This window comes from Leopardus geoffroyi, chromosome C3, assembly GCF_018350155.1.
Source record: "Leopardus geoffroyi isolate Oge1 chromosome C3, O.geoffroyi_Oge1_pat1.0, whole genome shotgun sequence".
Taxonomy (NCBI): domain Eukaryota; kingdom Metazoa; phylum Chordata; class Mammalia; order Carnivora; family Felidae; genus Leopardus; species Leopardus geoffroyi.
In genome coordinates this window covers 135,397,044-135,421,718 of record NC_059338.1, presented here as the reverse complement: position 1 = coordinate 135,421,718, position 24,675 = coordinate 135,397,044, and the positions used below count along the sequence as shown (strand labels likewise).

General features: G+C 37.8%; 1 protein-coding gene across 5 annotated transcripts in view; it reads left to right on the top strand.

The window, feature by feature from the left end:
• The window catches only part of PREX2 (phosphatidylinositol-3,4,5-trisphosphate dependent Rac exchange factor 2), a 294,292-nt gene that overhangs the window by 81,822 nt on the left and 187,795 nt on the right, over positions 1-24,675 (top strand). For all 5 annotated transcript variants that reach the window (XM_045454996.1, XM_045454997.1, XM_045455000.1 and 2 more), the window contains 3 exons: positions 2,631-2,792; positions 17,603-17,736; positions 23,642-23,745. In XM_045454996.1, coding sequence (XP_045310952.1) covers positions 2,631-2,792; positions 17,603-17,736; positions 23,642-23,745 — 400 coding nt within the window. The remainder of the gene's footprint in view (positions 1-2,630; positions 2,793-17,602; positions 17,737-23,641; positions 23,746-24,675) is intronic.

Below are 24,675 nucleotides of genomic sequence, written 5' to 3'. Positions count from 1 at the left end.
TGAGTTCAAATCCTAAGTATTCTGCTTACTAGCTGTGTACTGAACACATAATCTAACCTCTTAAAGCCTTGGGTTTTTATTTATGAAATAGGAATAATTATGATGAAATTATAGCATGTATCTACAAGAATGTGTATATGGATATGTGTATCCATATACTGTGTATACATATATATGAATATCGAAAAGGGATTACATAATAACAATAATTGAACTATTTTAGGCAAATCATTTAACACAGTATGTAGTCCATATATATTAGCTATTACTACTCATATATATTTGTTTCTGATTTATTTTAATATATTAATCACTACTTGCTATCTAAATTTTAAAAATACTCCAAAATGCTATGCATATATTAACTGGTATTCTTATTGGTTAACTCTTTGAGAAATAAATGTAAGGAATTTTAACTAAAAATACATTTTTAAAATTTATTTATTTTGAGAGAGAGAGAGAGAGAGAGAGAGAGAGAGAGAGAGAGAGAGAATCCCAAGCAGGCTCCATGCCATCAGCATAGAGCCCAATGTGGGGCTTGATCTCATAAACTGTGAGATCATGACCTGAGCCAAAATCAAGAGTTGGATGCTTAGCCAATTGAGCCACCTGGGTGTCCCTAAAAATAACTTTTTTAAAACTACAACTTCTGTTAGTTGCATAAATTGGGGTTTTGTGTACAATTTCTTTGAAAACAATTTCTCCTTATAGAAAAACAAAGTCAGTTGAAGTTGCTCAATGAAGCCCTAGAGGGAAGGTAACATGGGGATCTCCAGTTATGCAGAGCTTTGGTGTGCTCCTCAGAAAGGGGGGAGGATTGGTGCAAAGGTGACTTATCTTTGTGAGAGTCCTTTTAGATGCCTATTGTGGTGACCCAGATCACTTCAGCTATTCCTGGACCTGGCTTTGGAATCGTAGGCATTTGTTTAAGAGTCAGAAGGGATAGTGATATTAAGAGAAATACGCCACGCCAAGTAGTTGTTCTAAATCACTTCTGGTTAGGGATGGCTGCTGGTTAGGGTTGGTTGATCTGACCTCTCAAAAGATGGAATCATGGACGCATCCTTGCTTAGGAAGATAAATAACTCACGGTACCTTCAAGGAGTGAAAAGATGTCATGTTTCCCCTCCTTTGGATGATTGTCTTCGCAAAGAAACGTGAAGAACTATTTACTTGTGTAGTAGGTATGTTGGTGTTGATGGCTTTCTTTGTTGTACTATTGTGCTGATAATCTCTTTGATTTTGGATGATTTTATTTACTCAGAAAGACATTAGGGATTAGGCTGTGTGTTAAAGAAAAGATATATTGGTCTTATTTGTGGAACTTGAAATCAGCACAAGGCTCATGGAAAGTAACTGACAGAGATTATTACTAGTCATTCATCTTGCTATTTTACATTATCTAAATTCTCAGTTCCACAGGTACTCATTGGGCACAGTTGCATGGGGCCCCAAATCATAGCCTGCGGACTGACTTGACCACTTCACATAATTTACAAATACTTCTGCACTTTAGAATTTCTAGAGAAGCCAGCATGTCTCTTCCATGGATTTGTGTTCCAGCATAACTTTTTAAATCTTGTCTTGGGAGTGATGTAATGTGTATTCTTTTGGTGCTAGCTCTGCTAGCAGAACAGAGTGTGAACATATTGAATGCAGGGTCAAAGTTTATGGCAAAATTTTCAACAATAACAGACCCCAGGAGAATATAACAACTGCATACTTTCCCACTGTATGTTAAGAATTAAGAGAATTCTTTTAAAAGACTTGCCTTAGGATTTCTGTAATTGTGTTAGTTAGTTACATGATGATGGCAACTGTAGTAAAGAAACAAATGACTAATTAAAAAGCAATGTGGTTACAACTGTCTAGACAGTGGGTGAAGATGTTTAATTTTGTGCTCCTAAAAAACAAACAAGACCTTTTAATATATTTAAAAGATTAAAGATTACTCTTGTTCTGATATCCTGAATGGAAGAAAACCATAAAATGCCAAAAAAACCCCAAAAAACAAAAACAAAAAGAAAATTATCGAGAGGCATATGGCAATTCATTCATTACAGAGAATGAACCCAAGTTATTGGTGAAAACAGTATAAATTTCCCCTTTAATGATGGAGTATTGTGGAATTTACACATCATTTATTTTGCTCAAGTGTAAGACATTATTTAAAATTTTTGCTTTATGTATAGCATGTTTTTATAGCTTCTCAAAAATTTATTAGAAAATAAGACATTTAAATTATTTTTGAAATTTTGGGCTTACTATTCTGTTAAAGACTTGAGGAAAATATGTAAAGTTATATTTCTGGTTGGAGCAGAGGTCAAACTTATAACAACATGTCATGCTGCAGGTGAGATATTTGACAGTTTGAAAGGAGAAGTCTAATTTAGTTTTTAAAGACAATAATTTTAAGGAAAAAATTAAAACCACTGCCAAATGTGTATTAGGGGTAATGCACATTCATTGACTCAACCTTTTATTTTTGATCTTAATCCTAGTGGAGTTTGTGATGTCACTTCTGAAAGTGGCTCTCACGATCTTTGCAGTTTTCATTTCCTGGTCAGTCTGAACCTGCTGTACCAGAAAGCAGAAGATCAAAGGGCGATTTGTTTTTTGTGTATAAACAGGAGTTGCTGAAGCGGACTCCAAGGAAACACAGTGACTACGCAGCAGTAATGGAAGCCCTCCAAGCCATGAAAGCCGTCTGTTCCAACATAAACGAGGCCAAGAGGCAGATGGAGAAGTTAGAAGTTTTGGAGGAGTGGCAGTCTCACATTGAAGGCTGGGAGGTACATTCACTCTACTCAACAATGGAGCTTAAAATAGTTTTGTTATGTCTTAATGCTGTGAATAGAAGTGTTGACATTGGATTGAACCATAAATGGTCATTTTCACAGATAATGCCAGAGGGCTGTAACCATTTCTGAAAAGTGCTGTCATTATTATTTTTAAATATCCATAAAGCGGCAGTTAATTGACTTAGTGACAGCCTGAAAGCTTTGTGACAGAGCCACCCAACACTGTGTGGGTTATAAGCTTTGGTATTTCAGTATTTGTGCATCTCGATTATCCTTTTTCCTGACTGCCTTTGGCCAACAAGTACATAGCTTGAATCCTGGAGAGAGTTAAGAAGGGGGTTCCGCTCCATACGTGTTCTGTGATACTGTTATTTTCAGATTCTAAATTAGGTGTATGGTGATGGATTTCATTGTAAGCCCACTTAATCTCTCTAAACTTGAATTTCCTCATTTCTAAAATGAAAGAACTATTATGTGATTTTTAAGGTCCACTGAAGACAAAAAGTTTTACAGATTTATGATTAATTAGAGAAAGATTTTTTTAGATGATAAAAAGGCAAAAGAGTGATATTCAGAATCTGTAATACGTTTTCGTCTATAGTAACTTTGAATCCCCATCATTTCATGGGGTTGGAGCCCCGTATTATTTTAGTGCCGTATAAAGAATAAACTAAAATTTTGTCTTTAAATTGCCTTAATTGAGATGAGCATGAGCTTTCTTTCAACTAGAATAATTTGTTATTATAAAGTAAGCAATTAGTATAATCTTTAAAGGCATAAAGAAGATTTAAAATGTTTCCAGTCAAATACTGTATTACACAAATTTCAGTACATTGCTTTTTATCTTTAAGGCTTTATAATTGACTGGTTTGTTTCGTATCTTCAATATGTTGATTTCCGTTTAGATCTAAAATTATGTCTATTCAGATTTGCAAGGAAGCCTCAAACAGTGACCTCTGGGAATTCTCTTATTTATCCACTTTTCACCATGAAACTTTTCAAATGCTAGCTGAGATTTAATCTTTCTCCTCATCTATATTCTTTCATTTCAAGTGTCCAGGGTGACCTCCCGTGTCAGCATGAATGCTACTTATTTCAGTCAATTAAAATGGTTGTGTGTTTTAGTGTTGATTCATGATGATAATTCCTTTCCTGGGGAGCGGTTGTCCTGCTGGGATGAGAAAAATGGACTGAAGTTTACTTTTGTCATTCTGTTGTCAATTGAGCATTGGAAGAAAAACTGAACTTGCTTTGAATTGGAGGGTTTCTCATTGCTATCTGCCAGGCCTTTTACCAAAACAAAACTTCACAGATTCTTCTTGGTACTCTAGGGAAATGGAATCTGTCATTTTTTCTCTCCTCATGTATATCCTAAAAATCGAGTCTACTGCAGGAATAAGAGATTCCTGAAAAAGCATTGATATTTCTTGCACTGAACATGCAAGTTGCTCAAAGGAAGAATATGTGTGGACCATAATGTGTCATATACAGCCCATAGCAGTGGGTGCCTCAGTGTCACCAGCCATATTTATAACAAACAGTTGGAGTGTAAGAAGGAAATGGGGCATCAGGACAGAAAACAGGCTGCAGGAAATCAGAAATGACTACAGTTCCAGCATGCACAGAGGAGATAATACGAATGTTGGGTCCCTAAGAGGGCAGCAACATAAATTCTACTGGAGCAGGATTTGAAAATGATTGCGTAAGACACAGCCATAGGTGCTTTGGGAGGTTTGGGGGTCTTGAGGGAATGCACATTGGAGGAAGGCACAGCCAACTGGTTGGCACCTTGTGATCAGAACCTGATTCCCCATCTCAGTCCACCACCTCAGAGAGAGTGGGAAAGTTGTCGTAGTACTCAAGTCTGGTTCCTTCCAGGAAGTTTAGGAGAAACTGCAGGTAGGATTCCCAAGGTAACACAGGACAAAGGGACACAATTGTGCAGGATGAATGCAGGTTCTGGGAGGGAAGGGGAATGGTTAAAGAGCTTTCTCTGAATTGCAAACCAGGATTACTGCTCAGCTTGCAGACAGCTTTGTGTTTGTTTCGAGTGGCTCTAGTGGGGTTAGGACAGGGCCAAGGGCAGATGTCAGGTGGCATGTCAACTAGAGAACACAGAGATCCTTAAAGAGCTTTTGAGGTGAGGAGCCTTGAGCTGAAGTTGGGAAACCTGTCCAGCTCCTTCCCTGAGCTTCCTCAGGTCTTTTAGGACCACCTTAGAGATGCCACTCTTTCTCCAGTGACCAAAATTTCTTGAATGGGCTCCGAGTCTGATACACCATGAGTTTGCACTATTTCCACTTGAGGTGGATTATTTATTTCAAATAAGTCACTTAATTTTCCAGGGTCTTACTTTCCCATTGATCAAATGAAGGCTTTTTATAGTAAAAATCTGTCAGGTATCTTGCCTCTCTACTATTTTGCATTATAAATTATCATTATATTCCTTTATGTTAGGCAAATAAGTGATTGAAATTTACGACTCCCAAATCAGATGACAGAGTGAAAAGGCCTGGTTGTTGTTCACTGTTAGACTGGACTCTAACCCTTGGTTTGGGGATAATGCATCAAACCTCTCATGAGAGAGGTTAGTGCAGTGTGGGTTAGTGCAAGAGTCAAATGAAATAAGTGGAAGCGCTTTGACTACTGTAAAATGCTATGCAAATAAGTAGTATTTTAAAGCTCTGGTTCAGTGGTAGGGTTTTACCCTTGAGAAATTCCCGTTTGTCTAATATATGCACCTGTCTACTGAAGGTGTTATATCACTCCAGTTAAGGTTAGATAGTTCCAAGCAACAGAAACTAAAAGAAAAATTAATTTAAAGGATATGGGGTCATTCACAGGATCAAAAGAAAAGCTATATTCTCAAGGGTGTCTAGGCAGCCAAAGCTGTCAGGCAGGACCTTCAATGCCTTAGCTAAAATGGATAGGCTCTAATAATTTTTTCCACCCTTATATTATGTCACTCAAGATTCAAGATCAAGATCTAGGATTCCTCTAACTTGCCTGGCTAAATTTGCTTAGGGGAGGACAGAGGTCCTTGATTGCCAGTCACCCACTTTACTTTTGAGGAAATGCTGATCTTCCATTGTATGCAATCTTGGTGAGTCTTAAATAGTTTGCTGAGGTATTATAATCCCCATTACACAGATTTTCAAAATGAGGCTATATAACTTACTCAAGTTCTTATGACTAACGGATGGCAAAGTTTAGTACAAAAATAAACAGACTGGTTCTAAAGCCTATATTCCTTGTCACCATGTAATATTATTTATACCCATCAGATAAAAATGTAGCTAATTTGTGGGGCACCCGGGTGGTTCAGTTGGTTAAGCATCGGACTCCTGATTGTAGCTCAGGTCATGATCTCACAGTTCATGGGATTGAGCCCCATGTTGGGCTCTGTGCTGACAGTGTGGAGCCTGTTTGAGATTCTCTCTCTCCTTCTCTCTCCATCTCTCCCCAGCTCGTGCTCTCTCTGACTCTCTCTCAAAATAATTAAATAAACATTACACAAAATTTGTTTTAAAAAATTAAAATTATTATCTAGATTAAGTTGGTTGCTTGCCCTTTAAAAATAAATTGATTGTATGGGGCACCTGGGTGGCTCAGTTTGCTGAGCATCCAACTTCAGCTCAGGTCATGATCTCCTGGTTTCGTAAATTTGAGCCCCACATCTGGCTTGCTGCTGTCAGTGCAGAGCCCGCTTTGGATTTTCTGTCCCCCTGTCTCTTTGCCCCAACCCTGCTCTCTTTCTCTCTCTCTCACACACACATACACACATACTCTCTCTCGCTTTCTGTCAAAAATAAGCATTAAAAATTTTTTAAGTAAATTGATTATAAAAATTAGTTTTTTGTCAGCATTTATGTAGTGACAGACACCACAGAAGATCTGTGGGTTAATTGTTCATATTTAATTGCCTTTTATTAGCATAATTTATTATATCTCAGTTTTATGTCTTATCCTACATTCAAAACATTCCACAGGATATTCTACTGAAAGTAATTGTAGGACAGTGATCAGTGTGGTTGGGAAGGAAGTTTATTAGCTGTTTAAGCAGAGTCACTGATTCATTCCATAGAACAGAACTGTTCTCGATGTTGGTGGGCTTTTTGACTGATTGATAGTGTAATGATCACTGTAATCTTTGGAGTCAAAATGGACTTTGTCAACAAGGGAGTATCAATCAGCATTATGTCATTTGGTAGTTTAGCTTTACATTCTTCATAGGCCTGTTTGGGATAGATCTCTTAAATCTGAAAAAAAATATGTATTAAAAGATAAGGGGGAGAATTATTAATATATGAAGGTGTTGGGAAAAGTAAGATCAAAATAATTATTGTGTTTTAGGAAGTAAAAACAATCAGAATAGAAATTTGACACCTCTTGATTACCTTTTTACATGGAGAAATATAATGGTACAAGACCATTTTAAAATCACCTGTTGCTGCTTTACGTTTGACTAAGTTTGTGTCTGACAGTGTATTGACTTCAAGTCATGTTCTCTTATTTCATGAGTGTGAGTCTAACAGAGGTTGTGATGAGACCTGTTTCTTTCATCTTCTCTGTAAGGTGATTTAGTAGATACACATTTGTCTACTGTCTTGAAGCAGACTTGATTCTTAAGGATAAGTGGTTTGGGAAAAAGACCATTGAAAGTGAATCTACGTAGAAAGGGGAGCAGAATTTCCTAAGTGGGAGTGGGGGGGGGACGTCTGATTGGGACTTCATTTTGGTTAAATGAAAATTTATGTTATTAATTTGTTTTATCTAATACATATGACATAATTTGGGTAATAACTTCAGTTAATAAACTGTATCTCAGAAAGAGTGAATCAAATGCTGACTCTTGAGGGGTGGGGAAATACATCTTACGACATTATGTGATAACATGATGTGATAGTCTTCACTTAATGTTTAACTTTTCTAGTATTTTTAAAAGAGTTTTTGAAAGAATATTCAAATGCTTCATTAATTTTCTCAAGACACTCCTTTGATGTTGAAACCATTCTCTTTTGAAACACCCATCTAGTTGTCATTCTTGTCACTTTTCTTTTCTTCCACCATGAATGGGTCTAGCTCTATAAATTATCATCTGTCAGTGCTTTGCATATGATTGGGGAAGTTTCAAGCCCTCCTGTCATCTTTCATCTTTGCTAAGTTTATGCCCTTCTCTCTGCAGTCTGTGTTTTTCTGATACTGACATTCAACATTTAGTTGACAAGATGAATGAGGTAGACTCTGGTGTTAAGCAGGGAGAGCCGATGATTGGGTCAGATAATTATGAATAGTTTCATTTTATAATGGTTTTTGCCACCTCATTGCTGCAAAGAATCAGTAATGAACCTTTATATAACATATTAAGAGAACTTGTTAACATGAAAAGATTTATGCTTTCAAACGGTCCAGATACGGTTTAGTGATGATATTTTTATTGCATTTATTCAGAGGATAGGGATTGTTTTATTATTGCAGTGTTTCATAAGTCATGATTTTAATGTTTGAAGAAACACTAGCAATTAGAAAAGGAGCCATAAAATAAATGTACATGCTTCTGTCTTTTCTGGCTCTTGTCATTTTCTGAAAGCATACTTTGGCATCTAACAAGTGCCCATCTATGAAAATTCATCCTATTTACACATCAAATTCTTTAATGGTGCTTTGACATTTAATAGTTTTTCATGTATGCTGGCTATCTAATTGACAGCTGATTATATACCTCAAATTGTAGAATCAAAATTATTCAACTTTTAACACATTAGATTCTGAATTGTTATTATTTTCTTGCTGGTTCTTGTACCGTGAGGCACACACGTTGAGAAGGGGAGCCATTGGTGAGCAATATTGCAGACACAGACTGCCTCCAGGTCCTGCTCTTAATGACTTAGGTCATTGTTTGCTCTATCCGTTTCAGACTGATCTCTTCACCATATTGGAAAGTGGTATTTAAATAGTGTACTCCATCAAGTTGACAGTGAAGAATGATTGAAGCCTAAAACCACAACATGGAATGAACTATAAAATTAATTATAAACATACATAATCATAAACATACAGCTCTCCCTGATAATCATCACTGTTAACTCACACCAACTCGCATTTTATTAATGTGTGGTGATTGCAGTGATCACACTGCATTTAATTCTGTGTTTACATATCTGTTTCTTCCACTAGTATATGGACTTCTTGGGAACAGAGGTCATGTCTCAAGCTCTGAGTTTCCAGCATCTAGGGCAGTGTCTGATCCATAGTGGGTTGGGTGGTAATTAAATGCAGATATAATTATATGATAGTTATGTGTTCATTATCAGTGGCTTCTCACTATTTTTTAATACTTTTGGCCCTTTTGGATAGTGGCAGTGATTCTGACCTGGTTCTGTTATTTGTTTCATTTTTATGCTACTTTGATGATCTCTTATCCTCTTTAGCATCCAGTTTTGGCTTATGGTTCTCAAATGTATACCATGGGGGAGTTTTTACTTCCTCATATTAGAGTTGAGCACTGTAGAGTTGTTTGAAATTCAGTCTTTGTGAAGGGTTTCCATAGTGCAGGTTCTGTTTCTTTTGTCTAAGGGCAGATGCGGGTGGGCTTCCCTCACTGTATTTCACCTTTGCACTGTTGGGGGCCATGGTGAAGGACAAAGGATGAGGTAAGTTACCACAGGTTGGAGTAGAAAGAGAGAAGCTTTTGGAATGAGAAGGACGAGATGAGTAGACTCCCACCCCTGGTCACAGTTATTCATTTATGGATACTTCTCACCTTGAACCGTCAGCCACCTTTCCTTTCCTGATCTAATAAAAGCAGTCAGGGTTAGAACCATCCATGTAACTTCATTGCTAGGGTTTTGCTGTATTTAATTCTATAGACACAATTCATCGAAAGCATGATTTTACATGACAAATGTAGCTTCCTAAGTGGAAATGCACATTAAAAATGATAAATCATCTAGATGATAAAAGTACATTATTTTGGTTAGTTTTTTTTAAGGGATTGCTAAGACAACAGAACTCTGAATAGTATGGGTAAACACATTATTTAAAAGTATCTGCATTAATTTGTACATATACATATTATAATATGTGTCATGGCTTTAAAGTAGTTCAAATTAATGATTTATGCAAGCCCTCTTACTTTTTAAAAATAATTCTTTTACACCTTACCTCTCAAATATTAGTTTATGACTGTGATATAGCACTGTACTGTTAAAGTAGCTTATTTTCATGGGCAGTACTTTTTTCACAGTCACATGAAATCCAGTCTTTGTAACAGTATTTCTATAGTTAGACTTTTTCAGCTTTTTTTCACAATAAAATAATTTTCTGCCTTCAAACATCTACATGATGACCTATGAAACAGTGTACAAAGCTGATTTTTTCTTTAAATTTTTTTTTCAACGTTTATTTATTTTTGAGACAGAGAGAGACAGAGCATGAACGGGGGAGGGGCAGAGAGAGAGGGAAACACAGAATCGGAAACAGGCTCCAGGCTCTGAGCCATCAGCCCAGAGCCCGACGCGGGGCTCGAACTCACGGACCGCGAGATCGTGACCTGGCTGAAGTCGGACACTTAACCGACTGCGCCACCCAGGCGTCCCCAAAGCTGATTTAATTAAGTGTACATCTTTCCCACCCTCCCTCCCCGTTCATTCCTTCCTCCTTTCGTCCCTTCCTCTTCTCCTCCCTTCCTCCCTTCCTCCCTTCCTCCCTTCCTCCCCTTCTCCTCTCTCTCTCTCTCTCTCTCTCTCTGTCTCTCTGTCTCTGCCTCTGTCTCTCTCTCTCTCTCTGTCTTTGTAAAACTTCAGGAACAGAGAAGCCAACTTGCTACAGATTGATACCAGGAGAAAAGTGTTTAACACATTGCCTGGCATGTTGTAGAAATGTTGAAAACCTGACTTTAGCATTCATCTAGAGAAAAGCATTTATCGTTCATGGCTGTTCAATGACTAAATATGGATTTGTCAAAAAATAGACATCTAGATTTAAAAATTGGCATCAGTAATGCTAGATAAAAGATAAAATACTAACAGGTCATGTAACATTATGCAGGTTTATAATGAATATTCACCAGTGATGAAATACATCACAGGTGTAACTGTGACCTGGGCGGAGACCTGTGCTCACCTTCATCTCCATGTCAGCAGGCTTGCCATACTGTGTGCTTGAGCACCTGGACTCAGGTACTCAAAGCCTCCAAAGCAGTTTTGCTTAGAGTGTTGAGAGAATACCACATGCGTCAGCATTTGTTGGAATGGTTTGGGACCCACGCCAGATTCACTCAGGTTCAATCTCTGAGAGTAGTGCCAGGGAACCTGAGGATTTTAAGAAGCCCATCAAGTGTGTCCCCCAAAGTCTAAAATTTGAGATCAGTGCCCTAGAGGCTTTGCTCTCTTCTGACGATATGCCTGGCTTGTTTTATTGCTTCCACATTTTTTATTTTCTAGTTCACTTGTCTGACATTGTCGTTTTGATAGACTCTTGTGCTCTTGACTCTTACCTAGCAGTCTGATGCTCATAGCCGTACTTTATTCCAATTTCTCCTGTGAGTTTTGTAGCTTGGCTTCTTTATCCCTAACCCTGGAAACTCTCCTGGCATTTCTAGGTAAATGAAAAAAAAATTACACATAATTTCAAAATATCATAAATTTCATTTACTTTAAAGGTGAAGTCATGAGATTTTTTTTTTTTTTTTTACTACAGAGAAAGGCAGATTTATCATGTATGTGAGGGGGGAAATGCTAGATTATTTTAAAAAGAGACATATATTAAGTGTCTACTTGTAGGTGGGATGGATTTGAAGTGAGAAACATATCATGACTATACAGGAGACTGTATATATACACTTGCCCAAATTTCTTGAATATTGATAATATCATATGTACCTGTAGTTGAAAAATTCTTAATGATTTCTAGCTGCTATAGTCACAGAAATAATGCACAAATGGAGCGCCTAATTGGCTCAGTTAAGCATCTGACTTTGGCTCAGGTTATGATCTCACTGCTCATGAGTTTGAACCCCACATCAGTCTCTGTGCTGATAGCTCAGAGCCTGGAGCCTGCTTCGGATTCTGTCTCCATCTCTCTGCACCTCCCCTGCTTGCTCTCTGTCTTTGTCTCCTACTCTCTCAAATATAAAATAAAACATTAAAAAATTAAAAAAAAAAGAAATAATGCACAGATTCAATCATGGTAAATCAAGAGCATCAGGTTTTTTTTTTTTTTATTATCTAAGATACAGATGGTATAAAGAGGAATGCTATAAACCTTTCTTTTAGAATGAGTTTGTTAGACAAATGTATACATTTGACATAGATTCCTTTAAGTACATAAGCAATTCTCTGGGAATTAAGTAATTATTCACTGAAGAGATTTCATGTGATGATAGTAGATTACTATGATAGAAGATGGCAAAGGCAGATACTGTACTAATTCTTTTTTTAATGTTTATTTTTGAGAGAGAGAGAGAGAGAGAGAGAGAGAGCACAAGTGGAGGAGGGGCAGAGAGAGAAGGGAGACACAAGATCTGAAGCAGGCTCCAGGCTCTGAGATGTCAGGACAGAGCCCGATGTGGGGCTCAAACCCACAAACTGTGAGATCATGACCTGAGCGAAAGTTGGACACTTAGCTGACTGAGCCACCGAGGCGCCCCGCCCCTGTACTGATTCTTAAAGCTTGCTATTAAATATTAAAGACATCTCATCCCAATATATTTAGTAAAATAGAATATGAGTGATATTATATTTATATTGTGAGATGGACTTTGGAGCATAACAAGATGGTTGGGCTTCATGTCATTACCCCATAAAATGTCATTAATAGGTAATTATACAGATACTTTGGGTTGTTTATGAAAAGTGTTGACCTCAGGGGCGTGTGGGTGGCTCAGTCAGTTGAACATCTGACTTCAGCCTAGGTCATGATTTTGTGATTTGTGAGTTCTAGCCCCGTGTCGGGCTCTGTGCTGACTGCTTGGAGCCTGGAGCCTGCTTCAGATTCTGTGTCTCCCTTTCTCCGTCCCTTCCCTGCTCATGCTCTCTCTCTGTCTCTCAAAAATAAATAAATGTTAAAAAAAATTAAAAAAATAAAAAGAAAAGTGTTGACCTCAAAGAAGTTAAATCGTATTCTGAAATTTGATCAGGAGCTATGAGGTAATGGGAACTTATGGTAATGACTTATACGTAATGTATTTGTATATTAGCGACAGGTTTGGGAGTTTGCTATGATACCTATCTGGATTAAATGATTTAAAAGTCAGACTATTTAAGTAGAGGATAGAGGAAGATGATATAGGTGCTTGTACTATAGGGGCACTTGGAATTAGTTGTAAGATGGGATTGCCATAAATGTGCTAATACGATCTTTTGGCATCTATATGATTTATTTGCCTGCTCATATCTGAATGGTTGTGTTCACTTCTGGAGATGTTACATATTAAGAGAGACCCTGACAAACTGGAGAAGGTCCAGAGAAGATCTTCCAAGATCTTGCAGGTTTCTGAAACCAAGCCATAGGATGAATGGTCAAAAGCAATGAAGTTCTATAGTTTGGAAGGCAGAAGGGACATATTGGCTATGTTCAGATATTGGTGGGCCAGGTCTATCATGATGAAGAGGGTGTCCCTCTACTCCCAGGAAGCAAAAGTAGAGTCAGTGAGTAGAAAGAGGGTTAGAGTTTGGCTCTATAATAAGAAAAATATTTCTAATAATTAGAGTGACTCAATAAATAAATTGCCTATCTTATGAGGGAATGAACTTCATTTTATAAGAAGTGTTTAAGAATAGGCTGGACAGCCATTTTTTTTTTTCAACGTTTATTTATTTTTGGGACAGAGAGAGACAGAGCATGAACGGGGGAGGGGCAGAGAGAGAGGGAGACACAGAATCGGAAACAGGCTCCAGGCTCTGAGCCATCAGCCCAGAGCCCGACGCGGGGCTCGAACTCCCGGACCGCGAGATCGTGACCTGGCTGAAGTCGGACGCCTAACCGACTGCGCCACCCAGGCGCCCCTGGACAGCCATTTAAAAAAAATTTTTTTTTAATGTTTATTTATTTTTGAGACAGAGAGAGACAGAGCATGAATGGGGGAGGGTCAGAGAGAGAGGGAGACACAGAATCCGAAGCAGGCTCCAGGCTCTGAGCTGTCAGCACAGAGCCCGACGCGGGGCTCGAACTCACGGACCGCGAGATCATGACCTGAGCCGAAGTCGGACGTTTAACCGACTGAGCCACCCAGGTGCCCCTGGACAGCCATTTTTGTCAGCAAGGGTCAGTGTTCTCTGAGGCAACAAGATGTGTCCACCCTCATTAACCTAAGAATAAGAGAAATAACATTGTCTTCAAAAAGTTAAACCATAAAAATCCAACATAGAGTAAACCATAGCAGAGATCAGAAATCAGTGAAGTCCCCTTGCAGAAGAGTATCACCTTTAAACCTAGCAATGATAATTGACCCAGCCTTTATTGACTCCTTTTATGTGCTAGGCATCATTCTGGGAGTTTTACATATATTGTCTGTTAATACTCTGTATAAATTAAATACTATTATCCTTTTCTACGGTGGTTTGAAGGCATGAACATGGCTACAAAATCAAAGGAGTCATTCAAAAGTGTGATTTATTAGTACCGGAAGCAGAGAAAAGAGAGCGAGGGCAGCACACAGAAAGACAAATGGACTTTGGATGGTCTTGTCCAGGTGGTAGATAGATTGTGCTAGCTCATTGCTTACAAACTGCTCTAATTCTAGTTACCAAAATTTCCCTCCCACCCTCCCTCCTTTCCTCCTTCCTTCCCTTCCCTCCTTCCTCTCTCCCTTCCTTCCCATGCTCCTCCTATTCTCTTGGTACATAAATGAGCAATTCCAATCCCACCTATAGGCGCTGTTGAAAGCTTTCCTTCATCCTACTCTAATAGTCCAGGCATGCTTCTGACTTGTCTGATGCTACCATCTGAGAGAGCTTCCTGCTGTAAAATTAGCTTTTTATTAGAAATCAAAGGTACAGCTGCTGACAGGGAGTACTCAGCCTCTCCAAAACCTAACCTATGAGAACGTTTGGCTCATTAGCTACCATGGCCCTGCTATTCAGTTCACTCTGCTGTTCACAGGACTAGAGACAGTTTCTCTCAACTGGGGAGCACGACTTCATTGGAAAGTCTTTGTGGCACTGACAAGACAAAAGATATAAACGAACAAGAATTTGATGGGACAATTCAAATAACATGCAGACAGTTCCCAGGAGGACAAAAACAGGGAAAAGGCAGGGGTTTCCTCAGTGGTAAAACTAGGAGTGGTGGGCAAAAATCAGGTCCTTTCCTCTGTTATTGTCTGGTTGTGAGTTTGTTACTTGTGTAAAGATTCTTTCTGATTATGATACAGCTTTCCAAATAGGTACATTTACAAAGGAAGATTGCGTTGGCCATACTTATGGGAACATTCAGTGTGTACATCAGTTATTTTTATTATCAAGAATAATATATCCACTTTCTATTTTACTTTACACATTAGTTCCCATGAGTTCTTCAGAGCTTGTACAATATGTCCTGTGAGACTGTGTAAGAGGATGGACTAAATGGCCCCTAGCCATTATACTTAGCTCAAATTTACATTAAATTCTTCTTGTATACATTAATAAAGATGATAATCACAAACAAGTCAGGAAATAAAAGGTTAAGATTTTGGTCAAATAGGAATGCATCCATCAGTATTAATTTTGGGAGCTTATTTGGAAGACTAGTTAATATGCAACTGAGGATAACATCTGCAGTTACCCTTTCATGAGATAAGTTAACTGCCTTGTGTGGCTTTCTTGGGCTACTGTACGAAATAGTCCAAGGCGAAGCGTTTTGTACCTTTTGTAAAATTGCTATCAATACAGCCACTTTCGTAACATTGTACAGGTTCCTGTGCAAGAATCAAAGTGATGTTTCCTTGTTTACATTTTTAAATGTCTTCATTCCGTCTTAATTTTTTTTTCCTGAGGTAGGGATGGTATTTAGTATAAATAAGAAATCATTTGTTACTGGAATTGGGATTTATATTCTTATTTGATGACAGTTTTTACTTAATTATCACGTGTTGAAGGATATGATTGTGTAAATTTTTGATAGATCTTCAGTTATATATCCACCCTTAATGGCGAAAGGAAAGAAGAAAGGGATCTTTCTAAAATTTAAAATGTTTGTGTAACTGATGGTCGCCAGAGGGGACGTGGGAGAGGGGAGGGGTGCAATAGGTGAAGGGGGTTAAGAATGCACTTGGCACAATGAGCCCTGGGTAAGGTATGGAATTGCTGAACCACTGTATTGTACACCTGAAACCAGTAGAACACTGTGTAGTAACTATCCAAGAATTAAAATAAAAAGCTTAATAAACAACAAAAAATATTTAAATAAACATAAAAGCAAAAACAAAATGTGTTTGTAATATAGATACTCAACATAATCACATTCTCTTAACTTCCCATTTGGGAAGTCTCTTATTGATAGATAGGAGTTGTCATTGTAATTAAAATTTTTACAATAAATCAGAAAAAACTATATCACTGATTATTGTGGAAGTAGGAAATTTAAAATTAATGTTTTGAGTTTTAAATATCAAAAATAAAAGTTAAAGCATTCAGTTTAAAAAGAATCAGAAATATATCATCAGATTTAAAGAGACCAGACATATTTAAAACAAATACTCGTTTTAAAGAGCACAATTTACAGATATCTACTGAAAACTTTTTTTTTCTTTTTTTGTCCAATTTGGCGCATTTGTTATGATAGTTCAGGTTGTAGAAACAAATAGACTACAGCATTTATAATAGCTCAAAATAGGTGTTTATGCTCAGCTCACACAATAAGCCAATGCATGCGTTCTACTTTAGTGGGTAGCTTTGTTCTTTTGATGATTCAGGCCCCGTCCATCTTGTGGCTCCTCTCAATGGTTAGCCCTTGTATTAAGACTCAGTTTTGTCACTAATCATATGACCTTAGTGTGCACTCAATGAAGGCTTATTTAATGAATGAGTGTGCCTATGCTAACTTTCATAAGGTAAAAGGCTCTATGGAAGGTTGCTGTGTTTAAATAAGGGTTTTTTTCTTTTAATTTCTTCTTTTTTCTTCCTGTCCATCCTAGGAGAGGAGATATAAATTGGGACGTGCTAAAAATTTGAAGAATTTCATATACTTTATGATATGTCCACGGAGCTCTTTTCCCGTCCCAGGGAATGAGAGGAGGAGCAAAGGAGTAGTAGAGACATGAATGTTTTTGGGGTTTTTAAAAAATTTTTTTTCACGTTTATTTATTTTTGAGAGAGAGAGACAGGTGTGAGTAGGGGAGGGCAGAGAGAGGGGGAGACACAGAATCTGAAGCAGGCTCCAGGCTCTGAGCTATCTGCGTAGAGCCTGATGTGGGGCTCAAACTCATGAACCATGAGATCATGACCTGAATCGAAGTCAGATGCTTAACCGACTGAGCCTCCCAGGCGCCCCAGGACATGAATGTTATGAATCAATTTGAAATCATCTCCTTTTAAAAGAACACAGGTGACATGTATCATCCATGTTTATGCACATATGTGTAAGATAGCTAAAAGGAGGCACACAATCTCTTAAAGGTGGTTGTAGCTGCTGAAACTGATGAGGAGGAGTCTGGAAGGGAATATTTATATTCCCAGTGTATAAATATTTATAATGTTTGAACTTTTATCCTGTCTATATATTGTATCTTAAAATAAAAACAGACTTTTGGGGAAAAAAAGAATTACACACAAAGTTTCTATTAAATAATCAGGCTTTCTCTGCATTTTTTTCTGACTTAGGGATCCAACATTACCGATACCTGCACTGAAATGCTAATGTGTGGAGTCTTACTGAAAATCTCTTCTGGAAATATTCAAGAACGGGTGTTTTTTCTTTTTGATAATCTTTTGGTGTATTGCAAAAGAAAACACAGGTAAGGGGATAAACAAGTACTAGTTCAGAAATTATTTATCCGTCTCATAGCCTCAACCTTTTCCTCAGTGCTCCTGGGAACTCAGGATCTCCTCAGTAAATCCCATAGTCTCTTCACCTGCAATGATTTTCTCCTTCATTATACCTGCAGCCCTGTCCTGTCGACATCCCTTTACTTCGTCAACACTCACAGCTATAAAAAGTGAAATCTAGGGGCGCCTGGGTGGCGCAGTCGGTTAAGCGTCCGACTTCAGCCGGGTCACGATCTCGCGGTCCGTGAGTTCGAGCCCCGCGTCGGGCTCTGGGCTGATGGCTCAGAGCCTGGAGCCTGTTTCCGATTCTGTGTCTCCCTCTCTCTCTGCCCCTCCCCCGTTCATGCTCTGTCTCTCTCTGTCCCAAAAATATATAAACGTTGAAAAAAAAATTTTAAAAATTGAAATCTAAATTTTAAGCATCCCACTCTGCTTCACTAAGCTGCTCCTGTCAAAGTCATCATTCCCCTGTGTTTTCTAATCATGTGGTCACTTTGTTTTATGTGTTTCCTCGGCAGAAGAAGTAGATGAGCACTTCCTCCTTCTTAAAACACTTTCTTCTCTTTCCTTTTGTAACATCACACTCTATTGGTCAAATATTGGCCTGCTGCGTGCTTCCGCTTTCCACTCCCTTTGCTCTATCATATTTATCAACTCTGCCTTAGTGATTTGATTCAATCCTGTGGCTTCCTGTCCCACCCACCTCCACGTGACTTGCTCAGAAATGTCTAGCCCAGAATTATAGACTCATCCTTCCTACCTATTTGGTATCTCACTTGTGATGGTTGTGAAGATTTTCAACATGGATGGAATAGAATTCCTGATTTCTTCTCCTAATGGTGCTCCTTCCCCAATTTTCCCCATCCACTGGTTTCCCTAACTTCAAAAGCTAGGAGTTAACCTTGGTTCCTCTCTTTTCCTCAACCTCCCAAATGTAATCCATTAGGGAATCTTACTGATTCTGCATTTAAAACATATGAAAACCTCCCCACATCTCTCCATCTATCCTAGTCCAGTCAACCAGCACCTTCTCCCTGGCTAACAGTGGCTGGTCCCACCAGGTCCTCATTTTCTGCTCTAAAGTTTATGCTCTGTACAGAAACCAGAGCAACCTTTGTAAGCAAATGAAAGCACATTATTACCTATCTTGAAGCTATCATTGGCTTCCCGGAATACAATTGCAACTCCTTATCCTGGCTTGCAGATTTCTGCATGACCCAGCCCCTCCCTACTTCTCTGACCTCATCTCACCCCACGTCTTTTTTTCTGTTCCTTGATTATACCATTTGCATTTCCTTCTTAGGGCGTTTGCCCTACCTGTTTCTTCCCAGGATGCTCTTCCATCTGAGTTTTGTTTGGCTAGATTCTTCATGTCTTTTAGATCTCACTTAAGTATCTCTCTTTCAGAAATATCTTCTCTGACCACCCCATCCACTGTAGCCTCCCAGCCATTCTCTATCAAGAAAGTTCTTGCTAGTGTTTTCTTCATTATTTATTTATTTGGTGCCACCTTCACTAGATTAGACAGTAAAGTCCTTGAGAACAACTGTCTTGCTGCTTAGTCTCTGCTATTTCCTCAGAGGCTGGACCTGCCATGTAATAGACAATCAAGAAGTATTTCTTAAATAAGTGAATAAACGAATGAACGAAACCCAGCCAAGTCCCTGGTATAGCTTAGCCACCATTAGTTTAAATAATTTTATGTATCCTTGTTATTGATGTAATGCTACTTGTTTTAAAGCATAGATATAATTTTTCTTCAGAAGGTGCTTAATTTATAGGATGTTTTCTTGAACTCTTGGCAAAAATTTTTACAGGTTGATTAAGCAAAATAATAGGGCTGCATTTAATTGGGAAATTTATATGCTTCTTCCTAACCATATCTAGGTAACATTAGTTTCAATGAAATGGTACTAAGCGGCTTCTCTAAACTTAAAGGTAAAGCAGGTGGTTGAGAACGCAGGGTTTGAGTGTTTATTGTAGATTCAGAAATTAGGAAATTATAGCCAAACATTTTTTGGTAAAGTAAGAATGAGAAACTCAAAACCAACGGAGGCAAGATTAAGGGAATGTCCTTCTTTATCTCTTGAAACGGGACTCCCTAAGTCAATGAACAAGATGCCCAGTGTAAGTTTGCGAAAAGTTGGCAGCTACATTGATGACGTGGCTGTTTTGTCTTTCGGACTGTGCTATCAGAATTCTCTAGTATGAGACATTAATGCGGAAATATAATGACATTAACTGAGAAAACATAGAACTACCCCACGTGCCTTGATGAAACGGTGCAGTTTAGGATTAAAGTCAAAGGATAATTAAATTGTTTAAAAAAATAATTAAATTGTCGTTATCTCTGTCTTAACGAGTATTTAAAAAAATTCTTTTTACTGTATATGAAAATAAACTTGTCTGGTTTTTTTAGAATGCTTTTCTGAATTCTTTGTGTTTTGAAGCAAGATTGAGATGAATAGAAGTAGGCTTTAGGAAGACTGTTAATTTTACGTGTACGTAACTCATTAAAAAATTGTAATATGGGGTGCCTGGGTGGCTCAGTCGGTTAAGCGTCCGACTTCGGCTCAGGTCATGATCTCGCAGTCTGAGTTCAAGCCCCGCGTCAGGCTCTGTGCTGACAGCTCAGAGCCTGGAGCCTACTTTGGATTCTGTGTCTCCCTCTCTCTCTGCCCCTCCCCTGCTCATGCTCTGTCTCTCTCTGTCTCAAAAAAAAAAAAAAAACCCATAAAAAAAAATTGTAATGTGATTCAAATTGTTTACGTGCAGTTGTTTTTTCCAAGCTTTACTGAGGTATAATTGACAAATAGAATTGAAGGATGTTTTAGTTCTACAGCATTACAATTTGATATACATCGTGAAAGGATTTCCTCCATGTAGTCAATTAACACATCCATCTAGGTACAGTTATTAAAGACATCCATTTGAGAATGAGATCTTTTTTCTTTATTATAGTTGATCTCATACTTATATATATGCCCGCCTTCAAGTCCAAAGTTTTTGCACAGTTAGCAAAAGTTTTTGTCTGCATTATACGCACATTGAAGACATTTGCTTAAAAATCACAGGCTTTTTCATTTTTAATGTTTATGCATTTGTGAGAGACAGAGAGAAACAGAGCGCGAGCTGGGGAGGGGCAGAGACAAAGGGAGACAGAATCCGAAGCAGGCTCTGGACTCTGAGCTGTCAGCACAGAGCCTGACTTGGGACTCAAACCTACAAACCTGAGATCATGACTTGAGTGTATAATGATGATGTCATTTATGGTCTCATGGCTGTTATTGTTAAATAGCTAAACAACAGGAAACATTTGTAAAATTAAAAGCCTGCAGTTTTGGGGGCACCTGGGTGACTCAGTCGGTTAAGCATCTGACTTGGCTCAGGTCATGATCTCAGCCACTGATAGGAGAATGAATATTATCCCAATAAGTTAATAACAGTTACTTATTCATTCTCCTATCAGTGGACTTTAGATTTTTATTTGTTTTCTTTGTTGGTTTTAGTTTTTCTGCTATTATGAGCATTCCTGCACATGTATCCTGGTGACCTTTAAAACACATACTTAGGAGGGAAATCATAGAATTAGGATATGCAAAATAGTCAACATTACAATATAAAACAAAATTGTTTTCAAATCTTAGGCTTTTCAGTCTATGTACTTTAATAGAGCCATCTTCTGAAAGGACCAAAGATCTCTCTGTCTGAGTGAAGTGTTACAGTATTGATCAAACACTTACTGAAATTTCATATTGAGTGTTACTATCTGCAGGTCAAGAGAAATAATAGAAACATGTACAGAGTTCACAGCAGTATCACAAAGAAAATTAATACTTTGAAAATACGACCTAGTGAATGATTCCATGCCATGGTTCTCTGACTGTGACTAAAACTGTTACCAAGTATATTAAACTTTTAAAAAAATATATGATGTGTCAACTTACAAGGAATTCTTTTTTACCAGACACCATGATACTATGTCCTACCTGGGAGAATATTCAGGTACCTGCATATTAGTCTGCTCTGCATTCTTCTCTGTCCTTGGCTGACTCTGATGCCAACTTGCATACTGCCTGGCCCGAATCCCTAAATTGTAGCATTTATTTAAGGTTTTTCACAAAGGACATTCAGAGGTCACTTTCAAAATGAACACGGGAGTGCAAGATGGTGAAGATCTGGGACTAATAAATCCTAAATCAGGTTAATTAATCTATTTAGTTAGGTTTCTTTACTAGTGGTGAAGGACTACTAAGTTTTAATGAGAGTTTAGACAGATAAGCCAGGAAGATGTACTCTCTTCCAAGGAAGAAACTCAGAGACCATGACAGCACCTTGTGACCCCTCTCAGCACCTGCCCAGCACTTCTCAGCACTTCACCACCTCTCAACACTTCAGGACTGATCTCTAACTGTAGGAGAGAGGAGGAGAGGGACATTGAAGCTGGTAAACATTTACATCTCCACTTTTGCCACATGTGTCTGTATAACACAATAAGTGAATAATTATTTCAGTATATTAAATTATTTGCTAAACTTTTGTCAATGAGTCAAATGGAATAGTTCAGGTTAATTGAAATCTTTTGAGTGGCTAGGTGTTCTTAAATCCTCCTGAATCATTTCTTAGAATCTTTCTTCTTTAGGGGCGCCTGGGTGGCTCAGTTGGTTGAGGGTCCAACTCTTGATTTCAGCTTAGGTCATGAGCCCAGGGTCCTGGGATCGAGTCCCATGTTGAGCTCCGTGCTGAGCTTGGAGCCTGCTTAAGATTCTCTTCCTCCCTCAGCCCCTCTCCCCCACTCAAGGTTGAAGAATCTTTCCTCTTTAAGAATTAAATTAGTTAATAATTTAAAACACAATTTAAAAAAGTTTTTAAAATCAACTCTCCTGAATGTTCAGTGATTCCATTACAAACATACTTAACCACTTAATTCATATGATAAATGTTCACCTGTAAACCTTTGTATTACATGCTTTTTTAGCATTAAAGACTGGTAATAGGCACACTCTACACAAAGTTTTGGAATGTTTTCAACTTCTTTTTAAAATAGAAGAAATGAGGCCCTTATAAAGGATTATAAGGGTATTAAGAGACTCAACAAGCATACAATTCTCATATCATAAAAACAATCTAGGGAAAATATTTTCAGCTGGATGACACTCAACTTAAGAATTCCCAGCACAGTCCGTTTCTTTGCAGAGGGATCATAAGTACCAACCGAATTTTACCAGAGCTTGAAAAGGTGGAAATTACCAGCTAGTTACTGAAAAATGAGAAATGAAAGTGAAATAAATCTGATGAAGTTTTAAAATAACTAACTTTTAGTGTGTGTCAGACTTTGATTGGGTACCTTTGATTTCTAACTTGAGCAAAAATATATATTTACCCACCTACCTGTATACTGTTCTTTGTCCAAAGCTTCCATTTATCTAAATTATTTAATTTAATTTTTTTTTTTTGAGAGAGAGAGAGAGAGAGCATGGGGGACGAGCAGGAGAGAGGGAGAGGAATCCCAAGCAGGCTCCATGCTGTCAGCACAGAGCCCCATGCGGGGCTCGATCTCACAAACCATGAGATCGTGACCTGAGCCGAAATCAAGAGTCAGACGCTTACCTGACTGAACCACCCAGACACCCCAATAACTTCCATTTATTTTAAAACACTAGTCTATAAGTTTCAACTTGTAAAGCAACTAGTGCTGTTGTGAATGGGAAGACACAAATAAAAAACAAACACCAAGAGCCTAACATTTGGTGTCATTGATTGCATCAATGTCTGTTTTTTTTTTTTTTTAAGACTAGCTTAAGTTACATTGCTTCAATACTGTTTTTTATTAAGTTTAGTAACAAAATTTTTGTGATTTCATTCCATTACAAGACGGTTGAAGAATAGCAAGGCATCTACAGATGGACATCGGTACCTTTTTCGTGGCCGAATCAATACAGAGGTGATGGAAGTGGAGAACGTGGACGATGGCACAGGTAGGTAATTAGTGATTTTAAAATGAGACGCCAGCTCCCTCATAAGACAGACTCCTCACCTGAATACTTCTTTTGCGGTACATTAGAGCTTAGGAAAACTTTGTTAGGTAGAGCAGTTGGAGGAGAAAGGCGTGATAAGGAAGAAGAGGAATCCTGTCAAAGTGGAAAATTATATTTGCCTGAAATACACTAGCATTCAACACAGAGATACAAAGAAATTGCTGAGTAGGAGTGACATACGCACTCATATTTCCTGGTATAGCCAGCATGAGTGCAGAAAATAATGAATGAATTTATTTTCTTTTTAAGTTACACTATCTTTTATAAGTATATATGTGATTTTTTCATATATTCTATTGTATAATATATATTATATTTCATGTAATATATTCTATTCTACAATATAATATATAAAACCCTAGATTCGTTTTAGCTAGATAGCCGTTGTGTGTAGAAACATGTCAATTTTCTTACAGAGAAAAGTTGTGGATGAAGGTGGTTTGTGTATTTTAAGTGCTCATTTTAAGTACTTTATTACTTATAGATGGTACATTTTTGCTCTGCAGATCTGAAGGTACAGACATTGATAAGTAAGTTTGTGAAATCACAGTCACAAACATTAAATAAAATGAAGTTACATAAATTATTTTTATTTGAAAAAATATATGGATCCCATTATGTGGTTATGTACTAGTCTGTAATATGAATGTTCAGGAAATTGGATCACATTTTCCCCCGATGATTTTAATTAGATTTCAAAGATATGCTTCTAGGAAAAAAAGACAAGATGAAATAACATATATTAATTGTTGCTAAATGACTTTAATTCCCATATGCAGAAGTGTTCTGTATAATACTTCATTTAAACTGGGATTGGGGCACAGGTCAGCTCCCCTCTACCACATACCTTTGTTACCATCTTTTAGTCCC